An 18,122-nucleotide genomic window follows, 5' to 3' on the forward strand; every position below is an offset into this window, starting at 1 on the left:
TTAAAGGAGAAATATACAGATATATTTTATTTTTATAAGTAGAAAAATTAAGTATAAAGTTCCTGTAGAACTACTCTTTGCCAGATCAAACATATCAATCATTTAATCATTTCCCATACTAGCAGAAATGCACACAGCATCTTTTGTTTGTAGGAAAATCACTTTTCAAAGGACATGAATTTTGACATTACACAGCTGAACAGCTGCTCATTTCTTTTTTCTCTAGTGCCTTGGCCACCACTGCTTTTCCAAGAACTCTTTTAGGGAAAGACAGGGGAGAGCTCAATTTTAGATTAAAAACGCTTAGTTTTTTTGAAAGCCTTCCCCAGAGACCCATCAAAAGCACCACCCAGTAACAATACAGTGGGTAGTTCTCTTGCCTTGGGAAAGGAGCTCTCTTTAAAGCCCAACTAATTCGTTAGAAGGGATTATAGGATTAAAGAGCTCCTAAAGGCTAGAAACCCACTTCTACAAGACAGTAATTGTTTATTTCAAGGATAGTGATGCTGCAGCTTTCATGAGTCTCAGAGTTAGTACATCCAGAGACGCAGAGAAGCTCGATCAGCTCCCCAGACACCCACTCAGGGAATCCACAAATGGTTTTGGTACAAGAAAATTCCCTATTAAGTTAATTAGTTTTACGTATGAAAAGTTCAGATTAAGAAGAGGACATTGCTTTGACGTTGTTCTGCAGGCAGTCACCACTCATGAAATGATCTTCACTTCAGGCTTGGACTCTTCCAAGGCTCTCAGTTCATCATCCACTTCAGAACTCCACAAAATGTCATACAAACTACACCAAAACAAAAAGGCAAGCAAGATTTAGTGAGCATCCTCCTGTTAAGGGAAGAGACAGATGCACAACTGGCCAGTATGGGAAGGTCATATGCCAGGAAGGGCCCCATCTAGCTTTAAGAGCAGCCAGAAATTGGCTTTACAGCCCAGGACCCCCTTAAGATCTCAGCAGCACCAGCCTCCCACCCCTGCCAGGGCTACCACCATCTCTCACATTAACTGCTGCACGTTGCAGCTGGGCTTCTTCAAGGCCTCACAGATCTTCCTGATGCCTTCATCATCCAGAGGGTTGTAGCTCAGGTCCAGCTCGGTGAGGCACTGCTTGGTGGCCATGACAGTGGCGAGGGTGGCACAGCAGCCTGCTGTCAGGTCACAGTTCCCCAGCCTGCAGGGAGAGGAAAAGCCAGCACAGTGAGCCCTGGCTCCAGGAAACCTTGCCCACCCCCAGGCAGCAGGTGTGGACATCCCCTGCAGAGATGGGACCAGAGATCCTAGCAAAGATGGCATCTCCGAGGCATCAACAGGGGCTGGCCTGTGGTCTTGCCACAGGGACAGCTGCCCTCATGGAGACTGCTGAACACCTCAAAGGCCTCCCTAAAGCACAACAGTGTGTGGCTATGGGCACAGAAGGAACCCATTGAAGATATTTCCCAGCTATATTGGAGACTTGCAACCACCTCTCTAAAGAGAGCAACTGAGGCCTCTCAGCTGATGACCAAGTAACTTTAAGTGGTCAAAAGACACTTCCTGGGACAGACTTACAAGTCTCATTGATGTCTCCCATGACCCATCTGCTTGACTCACTCACTGTGAATTTAGGCATGAGAGCATAGCTCTGGCTTCTGTCCAACAGCATGGAGAGAACAAGCACAGGGCCCTGAGCATCACACAGCCCAGAGCTGGGTCCAGCTGGGAAGGGAACAGGCTCATGGGGAAGGCAAATCCCACCCCAGGGCTGGAGGTGATGCTCCAGCTGGCTGCCTGCTCCTTCCAGTGAGGCTGGACCAGCACTTGGGCTGGCACCAATAAGGACCATGGAAGTAGAAGACAAAGGGTGAATTCAGACAGCAAGAGAGAAGTGCTGACTTCTGGGTGCACCTTACCATAGGGACTGGATGTTGCAGTTGGGGTGCATCAGCCCTTCACACAGGAGCTCCACACCTGCATCTCCCAGCTTGTTCTCGCCTATGTGCAGTACTTTCAGGTGCTTGTTGGTGCTGAGAGCAGAGCTGACAGCCTTGCAGCAGGCAGTGGTGAGCCCACACTCCCTAACCCTGCAAGGCAAAAGTGAGATGAGACCTAGGTGGGACACCTGGAGACTATCAGGCACCGTTTACTTATTTACATTTATTTAACAGGAGCCCAGGCAGTGAGTTCCAGAGGAACCAGGGCTTTCCTGCAATCCCTCTACTCTGCTCAGTCCTTTCTAGGCAGCATCTCTCCCACTCTTTATGTGGGGTGTCTGTCTTGGAGCGTGCACCTAGGAAAGGCACCTGCCCAAGAAGCACGGGAACAAAGAAGGATGAAGTGTGCTGCTCTAACGGTCACTGGTGGCTCCACTGGCCACTCCTGAGGCACCCCACTGACTTCCAGGCCACCAGGTCAAGAACCCAGCTGGGGGCAGGAGCTGAATCCGCAATGTAGGAAAATTCAAGTTCTAAGTGAAAGAACAAACTTCCTCTCCTAGACCATTCCAGCCTGAAAGGTAAGACAGTCAACAGGACAGCATGATGAGAAATGTTTAATGTCACTAGAACTTTCTTTTGTCTCATCAGTGAGAGGGCTTCGCTCCAGTGGAGAACCTGAGATATCTGATCACAGCACTCATTTTGCTATTTCATCAGGCCTTTCAGACTTCAAAAGTATCTTAAATGTCATTTGTTGCATGATAAAACAATTCATTAGAAGCCCTGAAAGTGATGCCTGGTCTCCTTTTGGTTGTAACAGGATAACTGTGATAGGGCACATCTTCAAAGTGTCTGTGAGTTTAGAAATACAAATCCTTTTCAAGTCTTTAAGTCTAGAAAAGCTCTTTTTAACTCTATAAATCCTTTCAGTAACAACCAGCAGGAGCTGCTTATGGAACCATCACAACCTAGGATCTAGCTGGGTGGGCATTACTTCACCTTACATCTTTCTTCAGTGAGGCCTCCAAAGAAGGCAGTAGATATGTGAAACTTGACAGCAGCTCACCATAGCTCCTGAAGTTTAGATTTGGGATCCTTGAGTGCCTGACAGAGCATTTCCATGCCTGAGTCTCTCAGGTTATTGTCTATCAGACTGATCTCTGTCAGGGTGTCCTTTGTACTGATGAGTCTGGAGAGATCTTTACAGCTAGCACTTGTGAGATCACAATCCCATAACCTGCAGGGAAGAACAAAATGTTATTTTCTCCCAGGAATTACTTAGATTAGAAAACAGAGTCATGTTTTAGTATTCTGAATTTCTGGTTACATGTCTCATTTTCTTGTATCCTTTCACACACCATACCACACTGCTTCCTCCCTTCCTTTCTTTCCACTCGCTGCACCCAAAGCTCTGCTTTTAACAAACAAAAGACACAGAAATATGCAATTATAGTAGACAGCTAACTCAACTGGAAGCCAAGACAATTTCATCATAAACTTCTATTTGCCCTCTCACCAGAATATGATCCAAGTAATTTCAGTGTGGTCCTATTTGTTCATGGTGTTCTCCACCCAGTTTTTGGAAATTAACTGATTTGCAGCTGAAACATTTTTTTGACCATAAAGGGTAAATGAGAAATTTCCACTTTGGAGCAAACCAGCAGCACAACCTGAACAGCTCAGAAGCTGCAGAAGGGATGTAAGAAACCTCTGCCCCCCCTTACCACAACTTCTGGATTTTGCAGCTAGGATGCATCAGTCCCTGGCACAGCAGAGCCAGACCGGAGTCCCCGATCTTGTTGTCCCCCACAGAAAGATCCATCAGAGATGACTTGTTCCTGAGAACAGCACTGATCTCCATACAGCTATCGCTGGTTATGCCACAGTTCTCCAGGCTGCAGGAAGAAGCACAGTTGGAGTTGCTGCTCCAGACCCACCTGTGTTAGATACACCCCAATACCCCAGTTCAGACTGAGAAGGGTCTATGGGCTGGTTCCTTGCTGCAAACCAGTGCAGCTCAGCCAGGCACTGCTACATCCTGCAAGGTTCAGAGAAGATACAGATGTCAAAGATGGCACTCTGGGTGAGGCAACACACTGCTCCTGCATTTCATGAGGCTGCAGGGCACTTTGACCCAGCCATTCATATGAATTAATGCAAGGATCATTCTTGCCAAACTTCCCTTTTTATCAGTTATCCTTTTAAAGAGGAACTTTTGGCAGCATCACACAGTGAGTCCCTGCTGAGCCAACCCCTGCTGAACCTCAGGGGCAAGATAAAATTAATTGTGCTTTTCCCAGAAAGCCCTTCATGGGCTTTACCACAGAAATGAGGCCAAACCCAGCACCTTTGTTTTCTAGCAAAAAAGGGCTCTGAATAAGTATACTCAACAGGCTGGTAATTCCAGTTTAAGAACTAGAGCCACTGAGGGTGATTGTTCCTCTGCTCTGAGACACAGGTGAGCAGTTTCCCTTAGTAAGCAGTGGTTTAACCTGGAGTGCCAAAACCCCCAAAACTGAAAGCCCCAGACATTTGTGTGCAGTTTCCAGTTACATAAATCTGAACCAGCCAAAAATCTGGCCTATATTTCAAACATTCCTGACAATTTTTCCTGTCCTATGGATGTTGTGACTAGCAGCAGCACTAGCTGCCATTAGAGATGACCAGCTCTTCCTTACTGTAGTAGCTCTAGGTTGCAGCTTGCCTCCACCAGGCCCCTGCACAGCTGCTTCACAGCTGTATCTCCCAGCGTGTTGTTGCTCAGGCTGAGCTCCTTCAGGGTGGGCTTGCTTTGCAGAGCAGCATTGAGAGCTTCCACAATATCAGCTGTGAGTTCACAGTACTCCAGCCTGCAAGAAGAAAAGAAGTCCAGGCAAAAAGACAACCTTCCTTACACATCCTCATCCAACAACAATCAGCTGAGCCTGGTGTGTGTTAGCCAGGGCAGAAAACATGCCAATGTCAGTTGAGATCAGGCAGTGCATAAAACCACAGATATTTAAGTTTTTAACAGCATCTTGCTGCTCACTTCAGGACACATTAAATCTTAAACTAGATCCCAGAGGACCCTAGCAAGAGCAGTTTTTACACTAGGCCTCCATTAAACCAGTGTACAGGCAGCTTGGAGCACAGGGCTGAGCCCTGCACTGCAACACCATCGAGAGCCTCAACTCTGGGCCTGCCCAGGGGGAGCTGGGGCTGCAAATACACCCAGGTCCTGCTCAGTCATGAAACAAGGACCAAGGGCAGCAGAATCTGATGTTTCCTTGGCATCTGAGAGGTCTTGCATTTATAACGACCACTGCCAGGAGAGCTAAACAAAGACTATGGGAACAGACACCTAACTTCCAAACCCACAAGATTCACCAGCATGAATAAATACGACAATTTCAGGTAGAACAAGAACAAATCCACACCTGGCAACAAAACTCCTGCTTGTGTCAAGGGAAAAGCAAGCATGGCCTGTCTGATGTCCAAAAAACCCCAGTGACTACTTACTGCAGCTTCTGCAGCTTACAGCTGGGGTTCATCATCCCTTGGCACAGCACCTTCACCCCAGCAGTTCCCAGCCTGTTATCCCCTACGTGCAGCTCTGTCAGGGATGGCTGGGCACTGAGCACGGAGCGCAGGGTCTCACAGCTGGCACTTGTCAGATTGCAGTTTTGCAGCCTGCAGGAGAGAGGCAACAGGGGAGAGGGAAATGCACTTCTAGAATTACAGAAGCTCTTCTCAGAGAAGTTTATCTGCTAAGGTTAGAGCTCAGAAGGGACACCACAGCTATGATGGTGCATAACCCTCTAGGAAGTGGTTTGTCCAGGTCAGTACCATTAATTTACAGATATGCCATAATATTTTATCAACTACACCTGTGCCACAAACAATAGCTTGCACTCATACAAGCATCTCCAGGAGAATATGGATCCACCCTACAGCTAGCCCCACAACTGGTTTATAGAAGTGGTTTAAATATCAGGAGGCTGACCCCAGAGATAAAGCAAAGGCATCTTATGATTTCTTGCCCCCTCTAGAAATGTGATCCAGAGTCGGTAGAAGTTAAAATCTCATCCAACCATGGATATAATTTAGTTTAATGGTATAGTGCAAGAAGGATCTATGAAGTTGATTCTTCAGCACTCAGGGTTGGAGAAGTTGCATAGGGACTGTGCTAGTATTGCTATGGGTGTTTAATAGAGTTATTGGATAAGACTTTAGAGCAATGGAGAGGAGTTGTGCAGGGAGGTTTGACTTGGGTTTGGTTGCTCTTTTATTTCCTCTTATTTATTCTTCTTTATATTCCTCTTCCTTTTAGTTCCTTTTTATTTGGTTTCTCTTTTTTTAAAGGCACCTTACCAGAACCCCAAAAATGCACAATTTTATTTCTACAGAACTAAAAAACCCTAATTCAGGCTGTTACTTGAGCATATGGAGAGGTCTGAAGCAAACTCTAGGACAAACTCTATGAAAAATTACTTAAGTCTTTCAGTACAGAGTACCACAGTTACTTCTTGAAGGCCCATCAGAGAGCTGCAGTTTCATCAGCTTCACAGTCAACTAACTTTCTATTTGCCTGAGTCCTCATTGCAGGGGGCACAGGGACTTCAGTATCTGATCTAAAAGGCATATTATTCTTACAAGGTAGTGTCCTGAGGATCCCAGATTCCCCTCAGGAGCTGGAGGACTCATGCACCCTGCAGAAGAGATGCTGGACAGAGAAGGCATCTCTTTGAGGGCTTCTGAGGAGCAGAGGCAGCAGCCACTGGCTCTGACTAAAGCTCCTGCACCAGGGTGGCTGAGAGAAGCCCAGTAACGCTATCATGTGGTGGGGTGCCTCTATAAAATGCCTCCCAGAGCCACGGAACTCTCCAGTTTGCTGCATTCTGAGGATCACTGAACAATGACACCCCCACTCTTCAAGGCTCAACCTCAAAGGCATCTGATGTGAATTCTTCATTGAATTTGAGGAGAATTTTCCACAGGTGAGCAGCTTGTACATACTCCTTTAGGTTTCTGTGCTTTTAAGTGGGAATATACTGTAGTAAATGGACTGTGACTGTTGCTGTCCTAGATTATTAAGTACTTTAGATATGCAAGTTAGGCCTGGGAGTTACTGTTGCATTATAGTAAATTCTATGTGAACCTTTGTTAAATTGCTTAACTCAAGCTATTAATCAAGTGCTGTTAAGCTGATTCACAACTTAAATTGTTAAATTTAGCTTTTAATTTAAAAATTAAAAGTTAAAACTTTCAGGCCTAAAGTGTTGGTCCAGTCCAGAACTCAGTTTAGCAAGGATTCTGAACCTTGGAATTCAAAAGGACTATCTTATTTTTTCACCTTTTCTTGTCCTGACCCTTTCCCCTTCCCCCAGTCTCCATGTAGATAATTCTTCAGTTGACACTGGTTATTGACTTTAGATTTTTGTTTGCTTTTTCTCTGTGCTTTAACCATCTAGTATGTAGTAGAGTGAACCTTGTCAACAAATTGTTGTGCTTTCACTTTTGTATTAAACCTGCCTTTGCCAGTGAGTCTTTAAGAGACCCCAACACACTCATTTGTGACAGCATGATAGAGCAAGACAATCAGCAGAGCTTTACCATAACTTCTGTAGGCTACAGCTTGGCGTCAGCAACCCTTTACACAGGTACTCAACCCCTTCATCTCCCAGCTCATTGTTGTTCAGCTTCAGCTCTGTGAGGGATGGATTTGTATTGATGATGGAGGAGAGATCCTCGCAGTTACTGCTGGAGAGATTGCAGTCATCCAACCTGAAAGACAAGGAGAGAAGGAGCACTTTAGTCCCCAGAGTTGCTCTGCTCTCCCTGGCTGGAGCACTGCTCATGAAAGCAGAGTGGGCAATGTCCCTGCGGTTCCTGGGATGCCTCCCTAAGTATGTGCAGGACCTGCTGGGTGTTGCATGGCCCAAACCAAGGTGTGCTCTGGGCTGCACCACAGGATGGGCTGGATGGCAGCTTCCAAAGCCTTACTCCTCTTCTGTGCTGCACAGAAGAGGGCACAAATCCTCCTACAGCTGGAGGAAGCGCCTCCATAAACAGTGACAGTGACAAACCACCTGCCAGCTTACAGGCTGTCAGACTGGTTCTGCACTGAGAACTGCAGCCAGCCCCAGAGACACTCATCAGCAGGTTGGTGTCTTGCAGGTGAGTCATGCTGGTTTGCACCATCTCCTTCCAGCAGCAATCTCAGCACACGAACCCTGAGTTTGCAGTTCAGCAGCAGCTTCTCCCACGGGACATCAGCATTCTTCTAGGTGCTGCTAAATGGATGAGGATGAATTTAATTGAAAGGAGAGCCAAGGAAAGGATCAGGAGCATGGGACAGCCAGGGAGGTACAGAGGGAGGCAGACAAGACACAGAGCAAAAAGAAGGTGTCATTAAGAACCATACAGCCCCAGGCACAGCCACAGCCAGGAGTGCCAAAAGTTGCGTGGTCATGTCTCCTTAGACAACAGTATGAAAACTGAGGCTCTTAGGAGGGTTCTCCTTCCCTCCCCCAGCAAGAAGACATGACTTCCAAAGGGATCATGTTCAACACTGCTGAAACAACCCCTGCAGCAGTCACCTTTATCCACTGCCTCTGGAGCAGCCCAGCCTCTGCCCAGGAAACAACCATCCCACTGCCTTCTGCCACCCAAGGCAGGCCTTGGGAAGTCAAGGCTAGGTCTGTGAAGCTTTGTCTACAAAAGGCTCCTTTGCAAAACAAAAGGAAGCTGCCCTCAGCAAGTCCGAAGCCCTCCAAGACACTGCTGGCATGAAGTGGCCCATCCTCTCCAGCCCCAGCAGGATGATGCCATCCCATGAAGTGTGAATTCCCAAACAGCAAAGGGGAAAGATTGCAGTAGCAACTCTTCTGAGCCCTGTCCTACACCTTACACCCCAGGAGATGGTTGCCTCCCACTGTCTGCTCAACAAACCAGGCTGGTACTTCTGAAGGTCAACTGAAGAATTAAAAGCTGATGGCACACAGCTTGTACCTGACTGCTGAAGCCAAAATCACTTGACAGCATCAAGCCTGCAACCCAGAGTGTGCAACCTAATAAGCACAGAGAGATGTATCCCCTCTCTTGAGAGACAAAGGCAGAATAACCAAAATGGTGGTCAAATATTTAAATCACACTACCTACCTGAGCCCTGTGGCCCACCAAGAAACAAAGCAACATTACTTCATACCAAAGAATATTTATCTGTAGTTGAAAAAGCTTTGCAAGAGGATGGGGGTTTATGCACCCTTTGAATTAACTTTCTGGATAAAAATAGGTAGACTCATTACTGCTGCTGTGCAATTTCTAAGTCCCGGGTCAAACAGTTCTGAAGATGAAAAGCACAGGAGAGAAATACAACAGTTCTTACTCAAAAGAGAGGCTATACAACTAGTTACTACCTGATGGTTTTGCAGGATTTCATTGTGGTGAGAAGTTCAGCCCATCTAGATGGGCTCATCTCTTCACATTGGATGTCAAGCTCCATTTTGACAGTTGAGATAAGACCTGAAAATTAAAACAAAATAAAACCACCTTTTTAAAAAAACTGACTGAGAAGCAACGATGTTCTTCAATCCCCCCAGCTCTCAGCCATGAGTCATACTGTGCAAAGGGGACAGATTATAATTTTCCAAAACCTGCAAACACCAGTATAAGGCCAGGAGAGTTGAAATGGTTTTGTCTTGGGAAGGCCTTTCTCTGAGAGGAAAACAGCACAGGAATCCTGAAGAGATACAGCAAAAGCGTGTTATCTGGAGGCTGCTTGTGTAAGAATGACATCCCCCTTCGCTCTCCAAGGGAGCTTAACAGGGGCACTGGTGCTACTCCCTATGGCACTGCTGAGCACACAGACACCAAGTGCCACCAGCACACCTGACCCATTGTGGAACCTCAAGCTGTACTTAAAATCGCGGTATTTTTGAGATAATTTGGGTGAATGAGGAAGATGAGCATGAGAACTGCCTGGGCTCAAATTAAAAATCCTGCTGGACATGTATGTCTGTATGTGAGAAGTGGAACTTGCATGGATGGGAGAAGTGTTCCTCCACAATTCGATATCCAGGGTTTGAAAGATCACTCTGGTCGGGCAAATCCAAGTACACAGAAGCTGGTAAGCAGATTTGTTGTTGTTGTTGTTGTTCTGCAGTCAAACTGCATTTCTGAAGTGATGTAAACACAGCGCTGTGCAGAACAGCTCCAGATAAACGTGCACAAAAACATGCCAAGGCCAGTGGCTGAGCTCTAGGTTTAGTCTACAAGGGATGGGGTTAAAGGCAGCGCTGTAGTAGGTGACAAAACGCAGCCTTGGTCTCCTGGTTTGGCCAGCATGACTCAGACTACGGGGTATGAAAAAGAAATAATCCCTGAGCCATCCCATCGGAATGTGAGCTGCAGGCAGCCACCGTCTTCCCTCATTCCAGTGCCCTCCTGCCGCCGTACCATGGCGGGGACCCCAGGCTGGCTTTTCCCAGAGGCCAGCTCGGGGCCGGCGCTGCCGTCAGGTCGCGCCCACAACAAACCCGGCACCACGTGGGGCGGGACCCGCGGCCGGACCGGGACCTGGCGCCAGCGGCATCCTGAGCGCTCGGACGTGCTCGGCCTCTGCCCTTCCCTTCCCTTCCCAACGCGAGTGCTGCCGGCAGTCCCGGCCCACGGCCTCCGTGGGATCGCACCACAGCCCCACGTGCCGCGGGGTGACGGGGATCGCAGCCAGCGGCGACACGCGAGGGGACAGTGGCAGCCGGGCTGTCACAGCCCTCCCCGCGTCGCTCGGGCACTCTCCCGTTTCGCCCCCCGCCCGGATCGAGAAAGGTTCGTCCCCCAGCCCCGAGTTCTGCGCCCTCCTGCGAGCCGAGGGGATCCCGTTCGGGGTCCCGGCAGCGGCCCGCTCCTTTCCCGAGGCGCTGCCGCCACCGCCGCCGCCCCTGCCCGGTCCCCACCGCCTCCCGCACCGCCTCCCGCACCGCGGGCAGCGCTTCTCCCTCCCAGGCTTGCTTCCTTCCCGGCTCCCTCCGGCCCGGCCCGGCCCGGCCCGGCCCGGCTCCCCCGCTCCTACCGCCGCGCCGCCACCGCGCAGCTGCCGCCGGCTCCGGCCCGGCTCCGCCTCGTATCGCGGCGGGGAGGAGCAGGATCTGTCTCTCCTCCCCTTCTTCCCTCTCTTCCCCCTTTTCCTCTTTCTCTCCCTTTTTCTTCCTCTTTTCCCTCCTTTTTCCCCCCTCTCCCTTTTTTCCTCCCCTCTCTGACACTTAACGCCCTTTCTCCTCTCTTTTGCATTTGTCTTTCCCTTTCTTAATTTTTTTCTGACTTCTCCCTGCTTCCCTTTCCCCCTCTTTCCCGACCTTCTTTTCCCCTTTCCCCTCTTTTCCCTTCTTTCTTTCCCCCTCCACTCTCCTTTATCTGTTTCCTTCAGATCTCCTTCCTTCCTTTTTTCTCACTTCCTTATTTTTTTCTTTTTTCCTTTTTACTTTCAATTTTGCTCTCATGTGCTCCTTCCTTCCTTCCTTCCTTCCTTCCTTCCTTCCTTCCTTCCTTCCTTCCTTCCTTCCTTCCTTCCTTCCTTCCTTCCTTCCTTCCTTCCTTCCTTCCTTCCTTCCTTCCTTCCTTCCTTCCTTCCTTCCTTCCTTCCTTCCTTCCTTCCTTCCTTCCTTCCTTCCTTCCTTCCTTCCTTCCTTCCTTCCCATTCTTTTGTTCCTTTTTCTGCCCTCCTTTTTTCTGCTATCTCTCCTCTTACTCTATGTCTTTCCTCTTTTTCATCTTCTCACCAGCTTCTCTATTTTTGTCCTCTTTTCCTCCCATTCCTTTTACTCCAATCTCCTGTAGCCCTTTTTTTTTTCATCCACCCTGATCTCCTTGATGCTCTTCCCTCATGAGTAGGAGCACTGGGATACACAGGAAACAAGGCAGGAGAAGGAGAAATCCCTGTAACGAGGGGATGCACAAAGGGTGGGAGTATCAAACACAAAATGAGGTAGTGTACCAACCAGCTGGGAGGGAACTTCTGCTGTGTGCCACGACCTGGAGCAAGATGGGGATGCATGCAGGTCACCCGGGGCAGAGGCACCAGGGCAAGGTCTTGGCTAGGGGAGACAGGACTTCCCCAGGGAGCTCGGAACTAGGAATTGTTTGAAGTGGAAACAACAAAAATATCCTCAGTGTTTTCCCTGCCTTCCAGCTTCCAGACAGCTGTGCATGGGGGGCCAGCCTGGAGGGCCTGGGAAGTGCCTGCTCCCCATCCCTGTCACCAGTGCTATGTTCCCTCATTAGTGCCGCACGCTGGGCAGAGCTGCACCTCGCTGGCACAAAGGCCTCTCTGAGCTCCGTGGAACCAAGCAGTGGCAGCAGTGGAGGATGGGCGCCTGGGGCTTGGCTGCTGCCAGGCCTGCTGCCCTCGGGGGCTCCCCCGGTGCCGCCGCCCCGCCCGACCCCAGCGCCGGTCCCGCTCGCCCGCCCGAGGCAGGCGAGGGTGGCAGCGCTTGCTCAGGGCTGGAGGCATTCGTCATCCCTGGGCTCGCTTCCTCCCCCGCCCGCCGGCTACTCCCTGTCTCCCTCCCTATTGTTCCCGGTAGTTTTAGCGCCGGTAAAAGCTCGTTCAGATTTTCACAAGACGGAACAAAGAAAGGTTTTGAAGTGCCGAGAGGCACTAGGCAACACCCCGACTTGCCTTCCTCCCTCCACTCCCAAAATCTCAGCATCTCCCCCAGTTTTTTCTTCCTACAAACACCCTCTTCCCATAACCCTGGCTCACACAACAGTTCAACTAAGCACAACCAGCTGTTCCCTACAAAGCACGGCTTTAAAATGGTTCCGTGCTCCTCCCCGGAAAGCAGGAGGGAAAGTTTCGGGAGTTTCAGAGGCAGCTTTTGGGGCTGATACGTACCTTGCTGTGGTCGGTTCTGTGCGGGAGCGAGCGGGCAGAGCTGGCGCCTTCCTGCTGCCGTTACCACGCAACCTCTGCTGTCGTACACATGGTGCCTGCTAGAGGGAGGGAAACACTTTTGGGCTCTGACGGCTTTTTTCCTCCCGTGGCAGCTCTTCAGGGCCTTGCAGAGCAAGCAAGCTCACGATTGTGTCTGGCTTGTGATGAACCAAATGTTGCAAAAAGCCCCTGATGGTGACAGAGGCAGCTTTTACTTCTCACACCGGATCGTGTGGCCACTTGTCGTGGTTTAGCCCAGAGCAAGGGAGTAGCTGCCACTGAAGGATCCATCTGAAAATGAGGCCGCCGCAGTGTTGAAGTGTGAGATGATGGAGTTTGTGTAGTCTCTCCATTCTCCAGGCAAGCCTGTCCTGCCGGGCCTAGGACGGATGCTGAGCACATTACTGCCTACCTGTCACCTTACCTGGGGGTTCTGCATTCCGCTTCCCAGCAGGGGCTAGGACACAGGCAGCCCCCTGCTTCTGCACAAGATGAATGGTCACACTGCCTGGAAGGGTCCCTTGGGCACAGCCCTGGTTGTGTCTCCCTAAAACTGCCCCTCAGCAGCAAGCATGGACCTCACTCCTACATCTCCTCCTCCCAAATTCCCACTGGCTCTTCTCCTCTTCCAGGAAAACCCTGCCATCACTCAAGCTGCATTGCACTATAGTTGTGGCTTGAAGTAACCTGCCTTCTTCCCCCATTCTCAATGGTGTGAAGATGAATTAATGAATTAATAGCCTGCAAATGATCCAGTAGCAGAAGGACATATTTGTCTTTCCCTTCTGTGGCAGCAGATGCTGACAGAGATGATGGCAGAATGATGGCCTAGGAAACAGAGCCTTTCTTGAGCCACAGGAGAAACACTAGAGGCTTTCCCTCCAGCTGCCTTTATTACCCTTCTCCTGGAGGAGATGGGAACCAATCACCAGGAGAGCTCCATGAGCTAAAAGCCACCTGCTTCAGTGCCCAGAAGAGAGAATTCACCTCTTCCCTATTCCCTCTCAGGAAAACAGGGTCATCCACAAAAGAATTTGCTAGAACAGTCCTTGTGCTTCTGGTCTGACCTGGAACTTGCTGAAGCACAGGCAAGAGCTTGGGGATGGCCTGAGCTCCCAGCTCTGGTGCATGTTAGGATGCTCCCTGGCAGGAAATGGAGGGGATGCTGTGGCTGGTGAAGGATGTCTCTGCCCTTTTTGCTTAGCATGATGCTTTCAGGAAGACCACTAGTGTTAGGAATACAGTTTATGCTGGCAAGAGATCCTCTGGTCAACCAGGCAGTTTGAAGTCAGATGCCTGTCATTCAGCCCGAGAGCAAAGGTGTCATTCCTATCCAGCCATTGCTGGCATCTCTCTGCTCTTGGTTCCCGCTTCACTGCACTTATCAGCAGTCTCTAAAGGACAAAGTCTAGTGTTTGTTAGAGGTTTCAGAGAGGTTTATGTCACATGGACCTTCTGTAGACCTCCTGCCCTGGGCAAAGCACCCAATACACTCTGGTCTGTGTTGGTGAAAGATTTATAGTCCAAATAGCTATGCCAAAAGGTTATGTGCTTCTGTCTCCCTGTCAACCCTTTAGCTGCCCTCACTGCAGGGACAATAAAAGGCATCTCTGGAAAAATCTATTGCCCTTTCCCCAGCAAGCAGGACCAGGCCATCCTGGTCATCGAGATACACACAGATCCAGAGGAAATTATATAAAATGGGGCTGAGAAAGCCAAATCAAACACCAGTGAGAAATACCTGTGTACGTCTTGCCACAGGAACAGTGGAAGACTCCTGGCATGGAAGGTGTGTCCATTTGGTTATTTGTACAGACTCAGGCTGATTCCCTAAAGATGCCTTGAGGAGTGTGGCACTGGCATCTGCCCTGTGTTCCCCTCTTTATCACCATTTCCCATGATCCTTTCTGAGTTCATTCAAATTTATCTCCTCTTTTTTTAAGATCCTCTCCCTCTTTTGGTTTTTGTAGCAAGGAGAGAGAGCACAGTGATGCCCATTTTGCCCCTGCTGCCTTTGGGCACAGCTGGCATGAAAGAATGAAGTGCAGGTCTTCAGTCCTGGGATCTGAAGAAGTTGAGATGTGCCTCTGCATTTAAGATGATTTCATTTTAAAAATAAATTTATGCACATAACCCATATGTGCATAAACCCACATACATATAAGAGAAAACTTATAAAAGAATACTTAAATTAAGGCCATTAGTGTAAACTGAAAATTCTGCCTCTTCCCCTTCTAGCAGTTTCCTGTTTTGTCCTCTCTGCTCTTATGATGCCTCTGTGCATATACTTAATGGTAATTAAAGACAATAAACTTCTAAGAGTAGTGACAGATCTTTTTCTAACTTGACTATGTGATCCCTACCAGAAAATTCATTCCATAAATTCAGCTGTGGAGATCAAAACAGCAAGTTGTAAGCACGTGCCCAGCTCCATTTGTTGCAGTGGGTGATTTATTTATATCCTACTTGATCCATTGCTGGAAGCCATTTGTTCCTTGAGCTTGTGTGCAAACTTCAAGTAAGGCTTTGTAGGGTGAGGAAACACAAAACTTGGGTCATTCCTGAAGAGTCAGTGCTGGTAGTAAGCTGTTAGTGAGGTGGCTGAGCAAGGTTTGGGTTTTTCAGCAAATACAGGCAATTGCTCACCCTGACTTGCATGCATGCACACACACATATGGATGTTCCATACTGTGGCAGCTCATTACAGATTCCCACAAGAAAACCATTAGGGAGGAAATTCTTGCTGTTCTGATGTGGTCGCCTTGTTCTTGTAAAAGAAAAGCTGTTGTTTCCATTTTGCCCTGGTTTTGTTTTTTGGGGAGTGGAGAGCATTATAATGAAATAGTGCTGTGAGTGTATGTGTAACATTTTATCCCTGTGGACACAGTCTTCCACAGTGGGTCCAGCGAAAATGGAGCCCCAAAAATTGGAACTTTCCAGATATGTTCATGAACCAACACACCTGCAGAAAAAGTACTGTCAGAGGAATTTTTCTCACATCCCTCTTTTATTCATTTCTGTCTCAGCCTGCCGCAGTGTTTGCCTGCCCGTCTGCAGAGGGCGATGCAGCATCAGTTTGACCAGACATGGTCCTCTGGCTTTGCCTCATCCCCAAGTTACCCTTGGTCACGAAGACATTGCAGGGGTTGAGGGCTGAGATAGGACCACAGCTAGAGGGGAAAAGGAAAGGACCAGGCCAGAAACGCAGGTGTATTTCACAGCGCAGTCTCTTCATGCCAGCTGTGCAGCAGCTGATGAAATGGGAGACTGCAGTGGATTTCACTTTCCTTTTAAATCCTGCTGCACAGGAAGACTTGAATAATTTGCTGAAACTTTGAAGGCCACTGTAGGGACAGCTGGTTATTTCATGAGTTTGTGCAGGACTCAGAAATGTGAGTTTAAATCAGCTTTAAAAGGCAACAATGAAATCTTGAAGTGAAAAGGACCCCAACAACCATATACTCATCTGGTTTTCAGACTTCAATTTGCATGTTACCATTGCCTTTTTGCAGAAAGGAATAGTAGATGTCCTCTGCCAGTAGAGGCATCTCTCTCTAGTCTCCATGAGAATACCCATGAGAATTCATGGGTATTTGTGCCCAAAAAAAATCACTTTTTGTCCTAGAGTCACGATGGTTGGAAAAGATCTCAAAATTGTCAGGCATTCTGTTAACCCAGCATCACTGTGTTCATCACCAAACCATGACCCACAGTTACACCCACATGCCTTTTGAACATTTCCAGGGATGGTGATTCCAACACTTACCCGGGCAGCCTGTTCCAATGCCTGACTTCCTTTCAGAGAATATTTTTTTTCATAATATCCAATCTAAACCTCCCATGATACAACTTGAGGCCATTTCCACTCATCCTGTAACTTGTCACCTGTGAGAAGAGACCCCTTCACCTCACTAAAACTCCTTTCAGGTACTTATAGAAGTGATGGGGTCTTCTGAGCTTCCTTTTCTCCAGGCTAAACAATTCCAGTTCCCACAGCTGCTTCCCATAAGCCTTGTGCCATAAAAAACCCCCACTGCATCCTCTCTTTAATCCAGTTCTTCCTTGAGTTAAAGGAATTAATTTGCTGTAAAGGTTTGGGGGTGGGATATTTTGGAGTCACCTCAGGTATAGGCTGGGGCCAGTGAGCAGCTTGAAAGCTGAATTTCATTGTCATTGAAATTTGCCAGAAAAGTTATTTCCTTGGGCATGTAATGAGGAAAGTGCTCAGAACTGTTTTCTTCCATTGATTCCCAGTTCAGTTTGTGGCAGGGATGGTGATCCTTCCAGCTGAGTGTAATCCTTTGAGGTTGGTTTTTTCCATGATACACCATCAGTTTCTGAAAACAGCTTCTCTCTTTTTTAAAGCTTTTTGCAATAGAACTGGAGCAGAATGTGAAGCACTTGCTTGAACTTTGCACCTGGATAAATTCAGGGAGCAAAGTCTTGACCTTTTGTTTAATAAGTGTCACCTACATCAACGACTCCTTGAGGTGTTCTGATTCCATCTTAAGTTTACAGAAGACAAATAAGTGTTTTGGCTCTACCAGAGGCCCCCAGGTGCAGTGATCTCCAAATGCTTTCCTGCTTTTGGGTGGGATGAGAAAGGGAGGGCTGGGGCCAGAGCTGTGTGGGAAGAACTGGATGCAATGGGTGCTGCTCACTGTTGTGGCTTTGTCCAATATTCAATAAGGAAACCAAAGACCCTCTTGCAGTGCCAGGAATCCACAGACAGTGTTGTGCCTGCCTTAAGCACGGGATAGGCAAATGCATCTGTGTAGCTGTACTGGCAGCAGGAGAGGTCACTCACTCTGCTGAGCCTGGAGGAGACTGAGGGGAGACCGCACTGCTGTGACACCTTCCTCCTGAGGGGTAGAGGAGGGGCAGGCACTGATCTCCTCTCTCTGGTGACAGGACCCAAGAGAATGGCCTGAAGCCGTGTCAGGGCAGGTTTAGGTTGGGCTTCAGAAAAAAGTTCCTCACCCAGAGGGTGTTTGGGCACTGGAACAGGCTCCCCAGGGAAGCGGTCACGGCACCAAGGCTGACAGAGTTAAAGAAAAATTTGGACAATGCTCTCGGGCACAGGGTGTGACTCTTGTGGTGTCCTGTGCTCAGCTGAGAGTTGGACGCGATGATCCTTGTGGGTCCCTTCCAACTCGACATATTCTGTGGTCTGTAAAAATGTCAAGGAAGCAAATAAGAATATGAATAATTTAAAAATGCAAACCCACTAATGCTGTGGTTCGCTATGGAAGCGGACGGCAGGCTGGGAACCGAGGTACAAAAGTAGC

General features: G+C 48.5%; 1 protein-coding gene across 3 annotated transcripts; it reads right to left on the reverse strand.

Moving 5' to 3' along the window:
- Positions 1–13,049, reverse strand: RNH1 (ribonuclease/angiogenin inhibitor 1). Of its 3 annotated transcripts, none has more exons than XM_064425101.1 (10): positions 12,796–13,049; positions 9,320–9,425; positions 7,515–7,685; positions 5,421–5,591; positions 4,601–4,771; positions 3,647–3,817; positions 2,989–3,159; positions 1,899–2,069; positions 1,010–1,180; positions 1–793 (listed from the first exon to the last, which is right to left on the reverse strand). In XM_064425101.1, exons 2-10 carry the CDS (start codon positions 9,403–9,405, stop codon positions 706–708), a joined length of 1,371 nt encoding a protein of 456 aa, XP_064281171.1. In that variant the 5' UTR covers positions 9,406–9,425; positions 12,796–13,049; the 3' UTR covers positions 1–705. The 3 variants fall into 3 exon arrangements, with proteins under 3 accessions (XP_064281171.1, XP_064281170.1, XP_064281172.1); XM_064425100.1 differs by lacking the exon at positions 12,796–13,049 and adding an exon at positions 10,975–11,027; XM_064425102.1 differs by lacking the exon at positions 12,796–13,049 and adding an exon at positions 10,883–10,985.
- Positions 13,050–18,122: the final 5,073 nt, after the last annotated feature.

The sequence above is a fragment of the Passer domesticus genome, chromosome 6 (assembly GCF_036417665.1).
Source record: "Passer domesticus isolate bPasDom1 chromosome 6, bPasDom1.hap1, whole genome shotgun sequence".
NCBI classification, from domain to species: Eukaryota; Metazoa; Chordata; class Aves; order Passeriformes; family Passeridae; genus Passer; species Passer domesticus.